We start from the raw sequence: 17588 nt of genomic DNA, 5'->3' as shown, positions 1-17588 counted from the left end.
ATGGGAGTTGTAGTCCCGGGGCAAGGCCTCAGCGGGGGGGCGAGGCGCGGAACAGAGAGACGGAGGGCCCGATCCTGGGGTAGGGGTTTAATGCGGGGCTCCCCGGTAGAACCGTACAAAAACCAGAGAATAAATACACACACTTTGTCAACATCACCGTAACAGCTGGCCTAGCAGGTCTGTCCGTGTGGTAACACGCTGCTGGGGTTTCTCTGGCAAGGTTTATTTATTGGTTTATTTCCCAACCCCGTTGTCCCTGCCTGGGGCACACGAGAATGGAGCCTTGAAACTGGGGGCTCCACACCTGACAATGAGACAGGAAAAACTGGAGACACAGAGATCCAAAAGGAAGGTTTGCTCCGTTTGTTGTTTTTTCCCTAAGGACAACTGTGATGTGAATTTATTGCTTGTGAAACACACGTGTCTGGCAGGACCCGTGGAACCTGTCTGATAGCACAGCAGGTATCTCACAGGCAACACCAGAAGATGTTTGCCCCCTTCCCTCTCTAAACCATGGGTCTAGACAGATTTTACACCTACCAGTTCACAGGAATCTCCCTGCACTTTCCAGCCACTCATTTCTGGCAGCCTGGACCCCCTTGGGGAAGCCTCTGGAGTGTTTTGGTTTGGGATCTCAGATCAGACACACACCCAATACTAATTTCCTCTGAGTACCAGAGAACAGCTCTTTGATAGCCCATTCAAATTAGAGGCAAAGAAAATTTTCAAACCAAATCTCTAAGAACTGGAATGAGGGCACTGAAGAGCACTGGGATTGAGATTCTAATCATCTAAAGACTGATTTGAGCTTTTGACAATCTTAATGTGGAATGGAACAGACAGCTCAACAGTAAAGCCCCCCTGGACTGGTCGAGCTGCTCTCAGCCATTTTCTGTTTTATCTACACATGATCTGCATTTGTCTGGGGTTTAGCTGCAGACAGAAGACTTTGATCTCTTCATTCCAATCCCAGAGGTGAAGTACCATTAGCAGACCCTCCTTTAGCTAACTGGAAGCACCCCTATAGCCACTGCTGCTGCTTTGAACTTTGTGATACACTTCCAAGGACTGTAAAGAGGTAAAGAATCAGATGATCTTCAGGCTCTTGGTACTGAGCTGCATCTAGGATGGCATTTGACTGTTACAGCTCCTGGAGTCAGCTCGGGATTGGTTTCTATTTGGAGCAGTGTCCAGGAATTACTGTCTGACATCCAGCCCTGCATGTGCTGTGGATGAAAAGGGGCTTCCAGCTACTTGGAGAGACAGCTTGTGTCTTTCCTCCAAGAAGCTGGATTTCCAGTCCAAGGAAGCATTTCTGTAAAGCCACCCAATCAGTGAAGGTTCAAGTAAATCGCATTTCCAAGAAACAGCGAAGGAGGAGCAGAATCAAAACTGAAGGCACAAACTCCCATCCCAAACCCTACAGCAATATCCCTAGATATTACCTGCAGTATCAGAGAGGGAGATCTTCCAGTAGTGGAGTCTTAAAATACCATTAAAAACCAACATCCAGATAGCTTTGCTCAACGCCTTAAAAAAAACCCTCTCAGCAGCATTCCCTGTTAGCACTCGAAGTCAGCAGTGAGCAGGGCTCAGGGAAAGGTTCTTCTGCAATGCTTGGCTCTAGGGGTCAAGAAAGGACACTGCAATGTAACGGGTTCCTTTGGTGGTTGGGAGACCTTCGTGGTAGTGGGTCAGACGTCCTGGGTGCATGAGGGTCCAGCCCTTCCGTGGAGCTCGGATGGAGCAATTGTAGCGCAGGAACCGGCAGCCTCCTCCCTGATGGGAACACAGCAGGAGGGACATCAGCCTGGGCAAAGTACCTCAGGGAAAAGATGTGCCTGCTCCTGGAAGCCCTTCTGAAAGGCTGAGAAGGTCCCTTGTGGAACCTCCTGTGGTTTTATGTATTTGAAAGTCTTCTTCCTACCCTAGTGCAGCCATTAATCGCAGTCCCTAGTGGGAAGGGGTCAGATACGACAAAGAAAGGGGTTTCAGCTGCTCCAGAGGCTCTACTGAACTCCTGAATTCCTGACAAACTGGCAAACACTTACCTCATAGTCTATGCCAACTCGGTTCAAGGCAATGTTAATGGTAAAGGTGGAAGCATCATGATGGGGCATCAAAGAGGGCTGCTCATCGGGTTTGTAGCGAACTACAAAAGCCAACTCAAACTGAGTCTGCAAGAGAAAAACACAGTGCCCAGGCCTCTAACAATCCATGGTTACTGAGCCACTTCATCCCCCAGCTAAGAGAGACAGGCAGCACTAAGGCAGGAGAATGTCACTGGGAATTTGCATATTTCCTGCTGCATTACTTCTGTCACACTCCAGGATCAGTTCCTCCATCCCATAAAATACTCTGCATATTGCCAGGGGACTCCAGCAGCCTTCTCACACAGGTGCAACTGGAGGAGAGGGTGAGCTGAGCACAGTTTTTGGTGCTGAAGTACACATACCTTGGTATAGTATCCTGGGTAAAGTTTCTCTGTGATGGGTGCAATATACTCCAGAAGAAACTTATACCATTCTCTTTCAAAGCCAATTTGGTTCATGTGTATGTCAATAGTTGGGACGTTCTCATAACCTCCTTGTATTCTGCTGTCCTGAAATAGAATCATGAAAATACTCATTTATTTAGCAGAATTTTTCAGGGTGGGAAACTCACTTCAAACAATAATTAAACCCTAAGGTAAGACACATGGCCACCAGAGAGGCTGGACACTGTAGCTTCAGAGGACACTAAATAGGACTCAGAAAAATTAACTCACCTTTAAGAGCAGGAGCAAAATTACAGGGTTATTCTGGAACAAAATTAGGAGTATGGCCTCTGGTTTCCTGGTTTAACTGTGGGATCTAATGACTGCCACCAGGTATGTATGGATAATAGTGTAGCCCCAGAAATCAAACCAGATCTGGGTTGTTCTTACCGTGTTGTCACCTGTGGACCACTGGCCATAATGTTCCATTTCTTCCACCAGCTCATCACAGGCAGTGTCAGTGAAAATGGGGAACCAGTAAACATCTGGGCAGGGCTGCAGAAAGCAGACACAGGGACATGAGCCCCAGACAAAAGGTGTAAGACCAAACTGTAGACTGAGTCAGTGCAAGAGCAAAGCAGCTAAAATACTGAGGCTAGAAATCTGTCTTCTGATTTATGTGCCCCACGTCCACTTGAGACAGGTGGAGATGTACTCCTAGAAGAATGATTTGGCTCTGAAAATACTTTCAAGGTTGTTTTCTCTGGATTTGAAAGACTACAAGGTCATGTTGAGCAGCTGACTCCTGAGAATGACACTGGTGAGGACACAAGCATTGTCCTGATGCCAATCTCCCACTCTGAGGGATAAGAGTGATGTTTTCTTACCATTTCTACCAACTTCCCTTTCAGAGCTGCTGTGTAGTTTTCATGGATGTACTTTTCTCTCCAGTCCTGCAGTCAAAAGATAAGCAAACCAGTCATTTCTGTGAGGCCTGGTTCAAGAAGTGATGAAAGGCCAGGCCCTCAGGGAGCAATATTTCACAGGTTTTGAAGATGCAGATGTTGTGAATCACACAGACACCCTCTATTTAAATTCGGTGACTCTCAGTGAGAGACCCTGTTATTACAAAGCCTGGGCCTTCCTGGTGAACCTTGTCACCAAATCTTCACATGCCACCCTCCTAAGGCTGCTGAGCATGCAGGTTATCTCACCTCAGGATTGCTGAATATTTGCCAGAGGTCATTGTGGAGGTGAGTTGTCTGATAGTTCTCCAGGGACAGGATGTGCCCAAACTGCTGCTGGTTTGTCAGGTACATGAAGACTCCCTGCAGGACAGAGGGAAACACTCAGGCTCTGTTTCCAAGCCTCACATTTCTGGGAGATGCAAGCACTGAGCCCCAGTGATGATGGCTCAGGCTAAGCTCTACATTTACTCATTCTTTCTTCTGTGTGCCTCCAGTTTAACTTCCACTCTGGAAGTGAAAAATGAGAGTTTAAAGCCAGCACCACTTAATCTGTGCCCTTGTCAGCCAGGGCTGGGAGCAGAGCAGAGCTGCTGCTGTGAGATCAGGTTCTTCCTTCTTACCCTGTCAACCCCACTCAGAACAGCCCTGAAAAGACCCAAGAACAAAAAAATGTGACCCGCATTTACTGGTCCCTGGCTTTGGGTGGTTTCAAGCCAGAAATCCCACACTGTTCCAAGCCTGCTCAGCTCATCCTGCCCCATGCTCAGCCCAAAGCTTTGGAGGTACTTCACCTTCTCACCCCCAGCCTGCCCTGCCAGCCTCTCCCTCCTCGACTGACCTGGTTCCTGATGTTGTGGCAGAAAGCCATGTCAGCATCCAGCTTCCCACTGTGGAAGAGATCTCCCTGCTCAAGCTCTGACCGTAGAACCTTGGCTTTGAGCAGGTAAACACTGCTGATGTAGGGAACATTCCACAGCCCGCTGAAAGACAGGGGGAAGAGGTCAAAACTGGAAATACCACCAAGACAAAAACTGCTGGACTTGATGGGATGGAAGGCAGCACTGCAGGATCAGCCAGGCTTGCCTAAAGAAGGCAGCAGGGAGGAACTGTATCAGTAGGGATTTGTCATGCCAGGAAAAATCCCTTGCACTGCTCAGAGCTTTGAAGCTGCACAAATGCTAGTCCACTATGAAAGCAATGAATTGCTACTGTATGTTTTTGCAAGGGACATATTAATGGCTTGAATCTCTTCCCAGAGAGATCAACATATTTTTTCCAGTGATTTAAAAAAACCTGAACTAGCCAAAAGGTCATGAGCTGATTTCCAGCATTCACATATAATAGCCTGAAAAAAAAGAGGGCCCCTCAAGGACATGAGTGAACCAACAATTATATTTTGTGAATCTTTCATCCCAGGATCACTTGGCATTTTACAAAGAATAACTGATAAAGATTAAAGAGCACTTTACAGGACTTTAACTGTAATCCACAGGTAGCAAAACAGGGCAGGAGTAAGATGAAAGTCAGGATTCTCAAACCCTTACTCTGATCATGAAAAAGTCTGCTCTGAGTATGTTATGGGCTCTGCTCAGGGGAGAACACAGAGCAGCTTCCAAATGGGAGCTTTTCCTTTTCTATGAAGACAGTTGTGTTCTCTGGCTCTTTGACATAGTTGGTTTGATGAGAATGTGTTGCAGCAAGCTTTACACTTGAGGGGTTGTATCAGCAAGAAGCTCTCTTTGCATACTCACACTCTCCTCCTTTGAACAATATCCACATAATCCTCTGAGCGGGCATAGTACCCATCAGGGCTCAGGGCTCCCCAAAAATTTGACCACAGCTTCTCGTGACGACTGACCAGGGGGGCAATCACCAGCCTGGGAGCACAAAAGAACAGAGGAATTGCAGGACAGGATGTTACCCCAGGAAGAAGAGATTTACAAACCACAGGGTGGTTACAGTAAGATTCTCCCTCACTTCTGTTAACTCTGTTGGAATAAAATCCCACAAAAGAAAGGGCAAACACCATCACCAGCTCCCATCTAACTGCACCTGGCAGCAGGTCTGCAATTAGAATGCAATTTGTTCTGGTGACTGTATAAAGACAAAAGGAAGGATGATTTATATCCACTGCCTGAAATCCAGGGATTACAACTACAGTAAAATAACACCAAGAGGTGTTTATCTAATGTTCCATCTGACACAGCTCTCCCAGTGCCTTACAGATCTCAGTGATAACAGAGCTCACTGTTTGCCTTGTGGGAAAGGTAAGTATTGCCCAGACCAAAGAACTCACTTGTTCTGTTCAATCAGGATCCTCAGAGTCTCTGCATTCTTCAGAACTATCTCAGCATCCAGGCTGAAGTAATAGTCACAGTCTGGATCCTTTCTGCACAAATCACTGTAGCCAGAGAAAAATACAAGTCACACCAAAATCCTCCTAAAACAGAGCAAGACAAGGGACAGAACACTAGGAAGTCCTTCACCTTCTAGTTTAAACATCTTATTCTGGGTGCTCAGAAAAGTTCAGTTTAATGCAACAGCCCAAAGGGCTGGCACAGTACAAGCACATCAGATTCTATACCCAACAGCACACACTGAGACACAGCCAAAATCCCATTTAGCAAACTCTTTCCTCAGCTCAGACTGAAGACATTCCCATTTATGGTTGGCCCAAATCCAGAACTGAGCTCAAACTCCCATCTCCTGACCACAGACAGGAAGATATTCTGCCACTAGCTCTTAGTTGGTATTACCACAGTCCTTCTCTTCAGAGATACAGGGGCATATTCTTTGTCACCTGTGACTGGGCAGGTAGACCTCTTGAGATGGTCTCAAGAGCCACCCTTCTAACAGGACACAGGACCAGTTAGAATTTGGTCTCTGAAAATGGAGAAAGGGAGCAGGTATCAGGGCTCATCATTTTTTTTTTTTTCAATATATAAGGGGCATGGGGAGTTAATGCCAGGAAAATGGCAACAAGAGAAGCATCCATGTGGCAGTGATGACACTCAGAAAACTGGACTGCCTTACTCTGGACACAGGCTGTCTCTGGCAGCCATCCTGCACAGCCTCTTCACTTACATCCCCAAATTACGAGCCTCAGCATTCTCCACCTCCTCATCTGGTCCAATCACTTTGACACCAAGATATTCTTTGCCATGCTCCTTAACAAAAGAGTCCACCTGCATTGAGTGATGTTCTTCCTATGCCAAAAGAAAATTAAAGGAAAAAAAGGTGAGATGGGCTCATTGGAGGCTGCTCAGCCTCCTCTTCTTGCAAATGCCCGACCAGCTGAGCAGCAGCTCCTCCCACTTCAACATGGATGGAGCTATCTTATAGGGGCCATTGCAGAGAAGGACTGGGATTACACAGCCTGGAAGCCTAGTCAAAGGTTACAAAAGTGCCTAGAAATACTTTTTCCCCAGATTTGCAAGGGCCAGCTTTACTTACATGGTTGTGGATGAAGAGATGGATTCGTTGCTTTGGGTAACGGAGATTACGAAGCCGCAAGAAAAACTGGGAGAGGAATGGGGTGGGCTGCTCAATGAAAATCCCAATCAGAACCATTGGCAATGCCTCCTCCTGCATCCAGTGAGAATAGGAGAGAAGTGGTGGCTCAGGTACACCCTGAGACATATGGGATCTCATTGTGAGACTTGGGAGCTTTGGGTAGAACCAGGCTTACCTTAAACCCTGTGAGGCTCCTCAGCCCCTCATCACACACAGTGCAGCCAGTCTCAAATGTCCAGATCTGAGGGATGTAGTTTCCCAGGTAGTTCAGCTGCAGCTGCAAAAGGCAACTTGCCATGTTAGGCATTACAGGATAACAAGAGTCCCTCTGCATCCAGCCCCAGTGTAAGATTTCACATTTCATCAGAACTTCATTTACCCTCCTCTTGGACAAAAGAACCTGAAAAGCTTGGCAGCCTGAGGGAACAGTTACAAGCTGAGCTTGCTGCTATGGACCTGGATCCCTCATTGTTTCTCAAATGTAGATGTGCAGAGGGAAATACAGTATATGGACAGACAGCAATCTGATACCCTCAAGCCTAAAGGGTCACTTTGCAACAAGCACACATCAAATCTTCCCCTCACTTACCTTGGTGGGTCCATTTCCATGAATCACCACAGGCAGAGTGTCATATAACAAGTTTCTTGCCCTCACCCGTGAGTTTTCAAACTTCAGAACCACCTCATCTGGAAATGACACAGCCATCATGTCAGAGGAAGGCTTGTATTGATATTAGCAGCACAACAGCTCATTTCTACTGCTGAAAGATGAAAAGCATGGGTGTGCATAACCATGCACAAGTAGTTTAAGGGCTAGAGACAATACCCAGGAAGTAGAAGAAGGTTCAGAATGATCCTGTGACAGGAGGATGGCTCACAACTTGGACCTTGCTTGACTGACAAACACACCTCCTCCTCCTCCTGGGAACTGGCAGGAGCCACACTGAAACAGGCTTTTAAAACATTTGTTTTTAAACAAAGTGTGCTGTGAGGAACAGCTACTGATGGCCAGGGAGGACTCAGACATTCCCCTCCCACTCATTCCATGCACCTGCTGTATCTGACAAAAGTCATCCCAAGATGCCTTCTCAACAGGACCACACAAAACCCTTTAGAAAACAGATCCAAGCTCCAGTCTGTCAATGTTAGAATGAGCCTGGAAGCCAAAGGTTACACTGCAATTATCATTTTTATCTGACTGGAATAAAGATGGAGTGAATAATTGCTTTTGCCAGGACTAGCAAATCCATCAATCAGGTCAGGACAGAAACCTGGTATGGCCAGTGAGTGCTCCCAGGCAGGGTCTGGCTGCATCTCACATGCCAGACACAGATCTGAAGTGAAAAAAAAAAAAAAAAAAAGCAAGCCCCAGGCAGGGCTGTGTGTTCCTACCTGCACTGGAAGCCCCTCCCAGTTCTCCCAGTTTCAATACCTAAGGCTAATGCAATCCAACATGCTTGGAGATCAAAGTGACAAGGAGGTGTAAGATGGAAAACCTGACCTGCATTCCCCCAAGGGAAGAGGGAATTGCAATGAGAACCTAGCTGGTCACAGTGGGATTGGAAACAAATCCCAGAACTTTGGCAGAGGCTTTTTACTGAGGCTTATTCTGCAATAGGAATTTCTGAAATTTAATCCCTTTGGCCACAACTTTATTTCTGGTGTCAGCATTCCAAGGAGAAACAGGCTTCCTTCTTCCATCTCACCTAATGCTCCATTTAGGTTCTGGAAGATTCTGCTTCTTTGGTCTAGACTGATGTTGATACTTTCCTTTGAAAGAATGAGACAAATAACCTGCATTAGAACACAAGTGAGCATCCACTCTCTCCCTGTGAGAGACCATATGCTGAGCAAAGATCCAACACATTCCTACCATCATTCCCATCCTGCCCAGGCTCTGAAGCCTGAACCACTCCCAGCTAATCCTCATTTTCACTTCAACCTGGGAAAATTTACCATTTTCTAAAATGACTTAAGTGATATTAGACCAAGCCATGCAAATAAACATTTTAAATCTGCTCTGGGTGTGCCAATAATAACACACAGCATATGAATGAAGTACACTTGCAGCACAGTCATGGAAGCCCCACCTCTAAAAAGCAGGAATGCCAAGATAGTAAAAACATCTGCTGTGCAGAAAATTTCCTGTCATACATCCACGGGGCAAGCTTTACCCCAAATGTTCCTCCAGGTCCTGGTACCAACCCAGAACCAGAACACAAGCAGTGTGCAAGGCCAGCTTGTGCAAGCTTTGCTCTTATTCCTGCTGCAAGTCCCACTCTGACTGGACTTTTGTCAGACTAAAATCCTGCTCTGACTCTAGAGTTCCATGTCCCTCCAGGCATCCATTCAGACTGATTAGTGGGAAGGACAGCAGGGTGCTAACATCCCCTGTCTGAATGCCAAAGCAGTGGAATTCCTCAGCTTTTGTGTGGCACAGGGCCAGAAGTGCAGATGTGAATATTAAAAGAACTGCTCATGTTAAAATATCATGGGCCATATTTGGGTTTGGGGAAGTAAAAAAAGTGCAGCTGCTCTGAATTTTTCATCAAAAGTGCAGTTCCTCTAATCAGTCTGAAAGCAGTTTCCTACTTCAAATGTTTCCTCTTGACTTCACTGTTACAGTTTGAATTCTTAGTTCCCATGTGTCCCTGAGGTCCCTCAGGGACAGGCCCTGCACAATGCAGAACTGGGCAAGGACAACAGAACCAGAACCATCCTGTGGGCTGGCTAATTCAGCCAGGGCACCACTGCCTATTGCCTGATGCAGACTTTGTCAGCCAGGATCTGGAGGTATTTGCTAGTGGCAGCCTCTTTGTTTCAGCAGGGCTACCCACTGTGATGCCTGTGGTCTCTGCCCTGGGTCAAAACAGTGGCTACAAGGCTGTGAACCATTGCACAGAGGATTTATAACAGTGCTTCTCAGATAACTCCTCCTAATCCCATCATCTAGCTACACCTACTCTTTTTTCTGGATCCAAGAAGACATTGGTATAGAAGAGCTGGTCACTGTCATCATCCTGTCCTTTCCACTCCTCCACAAGCTTCTTCAGGTTTGGAGCATAACCTATGAATCCTGTGGGAATAACATGAATAATATGAATACTTATCCCAATAAGTATTGGGATAAGCAGTGGTGTAACCCAGACACCCAAAAAGGGCAGTGACCCTGTACACACACGCTCTCCTTTCTTTCCCACCAGGTCTTGTTGTAGCCTGCATTGCTGCGGAGACACGCCAGCTGCCAGCAAAAGCATGTACAGACCAGACTTCCCAACACAGAATGAAACCAGGATTAAATCTGTAAAATTCAGCATCAGAAAAGCTCAATACCCATGTCCTGAATTACAAGAAAAGGAAGAAGAGAGAGAGGAGGTTCCTGTTCTCTCCAGGCAACTCATCCAGCTATGTCTCCTCCTACAGGAGCATTTCCATAAGGGTCAGTTAAGCACAGGGCTTCAGCTTGCACCATGCTGAGAAAGATGCTTTCCACATCTGGTCATCTGCTGCTTCACCAAGGGGCCTTCTATTAGGAGGAAAAAGATGAGGGAGGTTCTCATCTGGAAGAGAAGAAGGCTCCAGATCTCACCTCCAGAGCCCAGGAAGCGCTTTCCATCCCGCACAGGAGGGTACTTGGCTTCCAGCTTTCTGTCAGGGTAGATGTAATTCTCTGCTGAGAAGACAACCTTGCTCTTGGCTTGTTTGAACTTCTTCAGCAGTTCTGTGGGGCCCGAAGCAAAGAGTACATCATAGCTGAAGCAAAAGACAGGCAAGAAACAGACAGAAAGAAACGGAGACAGAAAAAAACGTCAGCATGAAAGTTTAAATCCTTTAAGGATCCCTTTCTTTTAGTTCTGCTTCACAGTATTCCATGTCATAACCATAGCTGATTAAAGTGCTGCCTTGTTCATAGAGTGGAAAATGTTACTTTCCACTGCAGATTCCACACTGGCTAGAGGCAATTTATGCCCATTCTGATTTTTACTGAGTTTTCACTGACGATAAGAGCAAATCCTCCATGGTGCAAAACATTCTGATCTCTTCTTGCTTTTCCCCCATCTGGAACTGTGAAGCCCTGGTGCCCTCACTGTTTGTAACAACCTTTTACTTCTGCCATTCCTTTCCCAACTAAACAAAGGTCATGCTTTTTACATCTTTTGGCATCCTGCCACTCTCCTCTGAGGTCCCTGAAGATCTTCAGGAGGAGCTTAGACTGGACACCTCACCGGGAGCCACTCACTTCAGTACTGGGCAGAACTGGCTGCTTCCCAGGAGTCACTCCCAGTAGGAGACTTGTACTTTCTGCAAGAGGATGTGCATCCTTCAAGCTCATTTTGGTAAGTGAAAAAGTTGCTCATTCCAGAGATTAGTCATTCCCAGCTTCTCTAAACACACGTAGACATTCAGATCATGTCCCTGTCATGGGAGGTCGAGACAGATAGAGGGATTCTAGCCCTGCCTCTTGCTGGGCATTTGAAAAGACACTGAGATTCCAAAGCATCCTCTTCCCACCTCACATTTCTCTGGCAGACCAGTTCTTGGCTCTCAGGATTGTGTTGCTGCCTGCCTCACCTTATAAAACAAATAGTTCTGGTAAGAAAGGCCTGCTTAGTTCCACAGAAATTGTCTGCTCACTCTCTTCAGACAGATGGCCAAATTCCACCCTGGCAGAAACAGGTCTAATGCTATCAAATTTATGGAATCAGCCTATTTGGATCAGACCCTTCCAGCTGCCATGGATGCAGCTTTGAGCAACTCTTAGGCAGTTGCAGAGAGTTCAGGAGGAAAAAAAAAAAAAACAAAAGAGGAGGAGGAGGTCTGGGCACACCTTGGATCCCAAAGCAATCTACTTCACAGTTCATTTCTTCCTAGCAGGACCTGTCCAAACACCCTTATGCTTCAGTCCATGGCAAATGCTTCCCAGCCCATTACCTTTCTGTGAACAGGATGATCAAGTCCTCCTTATCTGCATACTGCTCCAAAGCTGCTCTCAGGAGTCGGACCTTCTGCCCACCTCCTGCTGGCTTCTGGTCACCTCCACCCTGCCACTCCTCATCCAACCCCAGCACCTAAAGAAGAATAGGCACAGGGTCCACCAAAGAGGTCACAGAGGAAAGGACAACACAACCTTCCTAGCCCTGACAAGTCCCAGTGCAAATCACAACAAAAAAACCCCACAAACAACCCCAGCATCAGTTCCCTTTGATCACCTGGACTTTGTAGTTGAAGAACTGGGCTGATCTCCTGAAACGCTGGAACCCCTCAGTCTGCTTGGTGGCCACAGTAAGAACCAGGAGGTTTTCTGCAGACAGGAGAAAGCACAAGAGAGACACTCAGTTTGCAGTTCTCACCACCAATGTCCAATACCTAACCAAGAGGCTTCACTATCAGATACTGAGCCACAGGAGGAATTCATAGCCTGCAGGGTATGAATATGATTTTTAGGTGGAAGCTCTGGTTTCTGCATTGTAATGATCAAATGCTATCCTTTATATTTACACTTCTGCTTAAGTAGGAATTTCTATAGGCTCTGGCAACAGTGCTTGAATGTGAATCCTGGCCATCCGATTTTAGCATCAGAAAATACCAGGAAAAACTGAAAGCACATTTTCTTGGCTTGAGCAGGCTTCTTTTGGAATGATGATTTTTTTTTTCAATGGATGTACCAGATGCATCTTGCTAGTGTACCCAAACTGATATTCTGCCTGATCTTAACGAAGGATCTAGGAGCTGGATTCCTGACTTCACCAGACAAAGGCAGCAGAAGTAAAAAATAAATGTAGAACTCCAAGTTAGGAAGAAAGAGGATGTTGCCAAGGAAATTCCTAAAGTCCTTTACCTGTTTCAGAATCAAAAGAGGAGAGATTGAAAACAGTCAATAGGTCAGCTCTAATTGTAGTTCAGTAGACAGATGAAGGGAGTGATAAATAAAAGACATGAATCCTACATTTGTGTAGGTTTTAAAGGAGATTTTTAGATGTATGGGGTGCATTCCTAATACAGCTCTTCCAGATCCTTGTGTCCTGTCCTGTCCAGTCAGAGGGTGCAAAGAAATGAGTAAAATATGTAACTCCTCAGGGAATATGTTAAAGTCATTAAAGTTTGTATGCATGCAGAAAGCCAGGGCAGCTTTACAAGATAGATCTGAGCTGATGGATTCTGAGAAGGTGAAGATCACAGTGCCAGTGAAGAGGGGGGCAAATGTAGGCCTGCCAGAGAGGAATGCAAAGACAAGCATCAAATGCCAGCACCTGAAAGGAGAGGAGAAAGCAAATTATAAAGAAACAAAGAAAGGAGCCCTATTGCTATGCAATTCTTTCAGCCTGAATTCTCAGACAACTCACAATAAAGAAATCATGAATACATTTTTATGCTGCCACCCCAAGAAAACAACAAACTGTATGTGACTTGACTGCCAAAAGTTTGCTGGACAAGATGCAGAGCTAAAGGCTCAACCCCACACAGGAAGGGAGTCCCAGTTCTACAACAGAAAAGGTTTCAGGGTGCAACTTGTGAATTCATTGGAGAACACAGAGCCAGCTCAGAGACAATCATCCACCCCAGTTAAAGATTCCCTTCTCATTTTTGGTCTCTGGGGCAAGACTTTGAGAGACTCAAAGCTCAGTTTCTCTTCTGAGAAAATCTCTGCAGTAGCAAGAGCTTTCCATCCCAGGAGACATTCCTTCCCTGCAGGACTAGTAGCTTGTGCTCAGCTATGCTGCCTCTGCTCCTGCTCCTTTAACCCTTTTTTCTCCTTGAAGATTTTGCTGAATGCTGCAGCTGATCAGGAGAAGGAGCAGTAAACCCTTTTAATTTTAATTCCAATATTACATGCAGGCATTCAACCTTCAAATGCAGACAGATGCTTCCCTTTTTCCCTGTCACTGTACTTTTCCTGTGTAGAAGTGGCAGCCTGGTCTGTCACACAGAGCCTCCTGAGCCCAGAGACTCCTCAGGCCATGCTGGCAATTACAAATCCTGTAAATACCTTGAATAATGGCAGGTTACAAAATAGGAACAGTGTCATTAGCAAAGCAAGCACTGCACCAGGAACCCGGGCTGTACCTCTCGCCCTGCTATGCCAGGTTTGCTCTACCTCTGGTTTTCCACCCGTAGAAGGAATACAGAGAATATTTATCACTTTTGTGAGCAATTTTGTGAGCACTAGAGATGCAAAGGATCCTGTAGGTACAAAGCTGGAAGTGGAGCAGGGACTCTGGTGTCAATGTCCCAGTGATTGGGTGTAATTCTTAGTATCTGCAAAAAGTGAGTGACAAGATGAGCTCAGAAACAAAAAATTTTATTAGAGTTATTTACTTCTGCTCTGACTCTACAGGGAAAGCACAGCTGCATTTTAGGACAAAGAATGAATTTATCCCTAGGCTGTGCTTTGGGAAATCTTAACTGTGCCACTTCCTGTAAAGACAGTGCCCAAGAAAATACCACTTATTTGGGGAATCAAATAGAAGAGATCAGTGCACAATTCAAGAGTAGATAATCTAATCTTTGCATTAAATTTAAATTTACAGAATTTTTTTAAAAGATCCAATTAACCACAAACTGTGCTTGGAGCTTCTGCAGAGACCTAAGAGAACACACAGGCCAGGTATCTTTATGCTCCTGTTACTCTGCAGAAGCTGAGGCACAGACAAGGTGAGACACTGTCTTCCATACATGCCAGATGTGATGACTTCAGAAAGCAGCAAATTCCAAATCCCTCTTTCTAATCAACACAGCTCAGCATCCAATTTTATATCTCTAAATGCACTCTAAAACCTTACTAAAAGCATGGAAGATTGAGATGTGTAAGGAAGTCAGGATAGCACAGAGAGAGTAATTACTTATATTTTATCTAATAGTTGCCCTAATAGAAGAAAACTTTGCTTTAATTATGCCACTGTAGCTGCAGAACTCCCCTCCATGTTACCTGTATTGAGGAATATTATGTAGTAAAGGTTCTTACACCAGCACCACAGATTGTGGAGGGAAAGATTCCAGGTAACAAGGTGAAATCTCCTCATTGCCACTTTTCTAATCAAGACAGAGATAATTACCCAAACTTTTTGGCAGGGTGACAGGATGTGAACCCCTTTGTCAGCCTGGCTGCCCCAATCCTCTGCTGCTCTCCCAGTTACTCCTCAGAGCATCTACTAACTCTTTATGTGCTCCTGATGTGATTTTAGAAGCCTCTCAGGTCCCAGCGTGGGCAGTCGGGGATCAAGCACTCTGTTACCATCTTCTGGAACAGCTTAAATTCAAATTAAACCCAAAAGGAGGTGGGATGCAACCCGTGAGCACCGGGATGAAAAGCTGCCCGGGGCTCGTCCCGCACAACTCAGACCTGCGGGAGCCTCTCCGGTAACGGAGCCGCAGGAGGACACCCAGGGCAGCCTGTGCGCTGCCTCCCAACTCCCGCAGGTTCCGACGGGCCCAGGGGCTCCGGCTCAGCCGCGGGCAGGAGCCTCAGGCCGGGCAATGCCTCTGAACCGGGCCGGGGCGCTACGGGCAGCGGCGGCACCGACAGCGGCTGTGCCCCTCCACCGGCCCGGTTCCCCCGGTTCCTCCGGTTCTCCCGGGAACCCCCCCGGAGCAGCCCCCCCGTTACCTTCCCGCTGGGAGGCCCGCCCGCCCTCCGCCCCGAGCAGCGGCAGCACCGCGCAGGGCAGCAGCAGCAGCACGGCCGGAACCACCATGGAGCCCAAAATCCCCGCCGGGATCCCCGACCGGCAGCCGGGACCGACCGGGACGCTGCTTGCGGAACCTACAGAGGCTCCAGAAAGCTCCGGGGCTACCGGAGCCTCTGCCACGCACCAGACCCGCCCGGTGGGGACGGGCGGAGGAAGAGGGGGGGAGGCGGCTCCTCCTCCCGGGCCGCCCCGGCCCCCGCAAGAGGCGGGGAGGCAGCGGGGGCCGCTCGGGAAGCTGCGGGGCTGAGGTTTGCGGGAAAACTCGGTCAGGGACACAGGGAATTGCTGAGGATGGGTACCGGAGCTGCGGTGATTTTACCGGGGGCTGCGGGGGTGGGGGGAACGGGCACCCGAGCGAGGGTGGGAGGTTGGGGTCCCTGACATTAAGTGTGGAATAAGCAAAGCAGAAACGGGCTCAGGAAACTACTTGGTAGTTTCTTCCCACCTGTCATCTCGTGTCATCACGGGATAAAACTGAGTTCAGCTTTGTTGAAAAAGAAAAAAAAAACAACCCACAAAAAAAACAAAAAAACAACACAAAAACAAAACCATAAAAAAAACAACAAAAAAAAACAAACAAAAAATAAAAAAAAACAAAACAAAAAAAAACATAAAAAACCCAACAAAAAATAACATACAAAAAAACCCCAAAGCAAAACAAACACCAAACCCAAAAAACCCACAACCACCCCCCCCCAAAAAAAAACAAACCCCAAAAGCCGTGTAAAATTCTGACCCCCACGTCTGCTGTTTTCTGCCAGAAAACCATCACTTGAAATGAACATAAATCACGGGTACTACAGGATTCAGGTTTTCAGAATAGATGAAATAAGGTACAATATTAGAGGGGAAAGTATTAAGCACACACTAGAAAGGCCCCACTGTAGCTAATTAATATCCCCCCCACTTCATAACAGTAACTACCATGGCTATTTGTGTGTTCACTGAGAATATTCTTGAGTGTTTCCATCGCTTCTTCCCAAAGCAGGAGTTCCCTCATCATTACCAGGCAAACAGAATACTCCTCATGCTCATATGATGTACTGCAGGCAAGAATCCAAGGAAACCCTGGTTTTCCCTAAGATGGTGATTTCAGGAAACTTCCTGTTGCAAAGCTGCCGGTTTCATTAACTTAAAAAAAAAAAAAAAAAAAAAAAAAGGGGAAAAAAGGAAAACCCAGATTCACTTCAGATTTCATCAATACTTTGCAGGCCCAGATCAAGCCTCTGATAAAGCTTCAGATGAGCCAGGAGCCACAGCAAGCGTCCAGCCTCTCCCCTTCAAACCTCTGAGCTCCGTGACTCAAACTGGGGTTTTAAAAATTCCAAGTTAAACCTCTCCCTTCTAAAGGGGCTTTGGAACCTATGAATTCAGAAACGATGAATGCATCATTGTTTATGCTGCCATACTCCCTGTCTGACAGCTCTGTTTGCATGCTGCAGCTATGCCAACCCAGCCAGAAGAGTTTATTTATTTCTTTTTTCCTCCTGTTTCTCTCTTTGCAGGGCTCTTGCCAGCTCTGTCTGCTTAACCAGAGGCAGCTGCTGGTGCAGATGTTCCGATGAGGACGTGCAACACGTGCTGCGAGCACAGCTGCCACTTCCCAAAACTGGAAGGATCAGAGCACCCCAGAGCTCCTGAAAAAACCCCAACCCCGCTCTGCTGGGCCAGGGTCTCACCCACCCCCCCGAGCCAAACAGGGAGCAGTTAGGGAAGGGTCTCGGCTCTCCCCATCCCTGTCAGGAATCTGGGAATCTCACTTCATTTTAACTCAGGGTTCCCACACAGGCTTTGCCTTTTTATTTTTTTTTTCTCTTTTTCTTTTTTATTTCCTTTCTTTTTTTCCCTTTTTCTTTTTTTTTTTTTATTTCCTTTCTTTTTTTCCCTTTTTTTAATTTCCTTTCTTTTTTTTCCCTCTTTTTCTTTTTTATTTCCTTTTTTTCC

The 17588-nt window shown here is 46.5% G+C and overlaps 1 protein-coding gene across 1 annotated transcript; it reads right to left on the bottom strand.

The window, feature by feature from the left end:
- Positions 1–80: 80 nt before the first annotated feature.
- On the bottom strand, positions 81–15801 carry PLOD1 (procollagen-lysine,2-oxoglutarate 5-dioxygenase 1). Its single transcript, XM_030463852.1, has 19 exons — positions 15563–15801; positions 12168–12259; positions 11890–12026; positions 10547–10710; positions 9921–10033; positions 8664–8727; positions 7547–7644; positions 7133–7234; positions 6898–7029; positions 6529–6650; positions 5741–5845; positions 5196–5321; positions 4283–4424; positions 3691–3804; positions 3364–3429; positions 2927–3031; positions 2456–2602; positions 2052–2177; positions 81–1779 (listed from the first exon to the last, which is right to left on the bottom strand). The coding sequence occupies exons 1-19, from the start codon at positions 15648–15650 to the stop codon at positions 1624–1626; spliced, it is 2199 nt and encodes a 732-aa protein (XP_030319712.1). The 5' UTR covers positions 15651–15801; the 3' UTR covers positions 81–1623.
- Between the last annotated feature and the right edge of the window lie 1787 nt (positions 15802–17588).

This window comes from Calypte anna, chromosome 21, assembly GCF_003957555.1.
Source record: "Calypte anna isolate BGI_N300 chromosome 21, bCalAnn1_v1.p, whole genome shotgun sequence".
Lineage (NCBI taxonomy): Eukaryota > Metazoa > Chordata > Aves > Apodiformes > Trochilidae > Calypte > Calypte anna.
Note: the sequence above shows the minus strand (reverse complement) of the source record. Positions and strands in the feature narration are given on the sequence as shown.

Bases quoted from the DNA above. Each gene is read 5' to 3' on its own strand.
- PLOD1 (XM_030463852.1), bottom strand. From the start codon at position 15,650: ATGGTGGTTCCGGCCGTGCTGCTGCTGCTGCCCTGCGCGGTGCTGCCG. The intron at 12,260-15,562 runs GTAACGGGGGGG...TCCTGTCTGCAG, and splicing joins GCGGGCCTCCCAGCGGGAAG to AAAACCTCCTGGTTCTTACT. The intron at 2,178-2,455 runs GTATGTGTACTT...TTTCTCTTGCAG, and splicing joins ACCCAGGATACTATACCAAG to ACTCAGTTTGAGTTGGCTTT.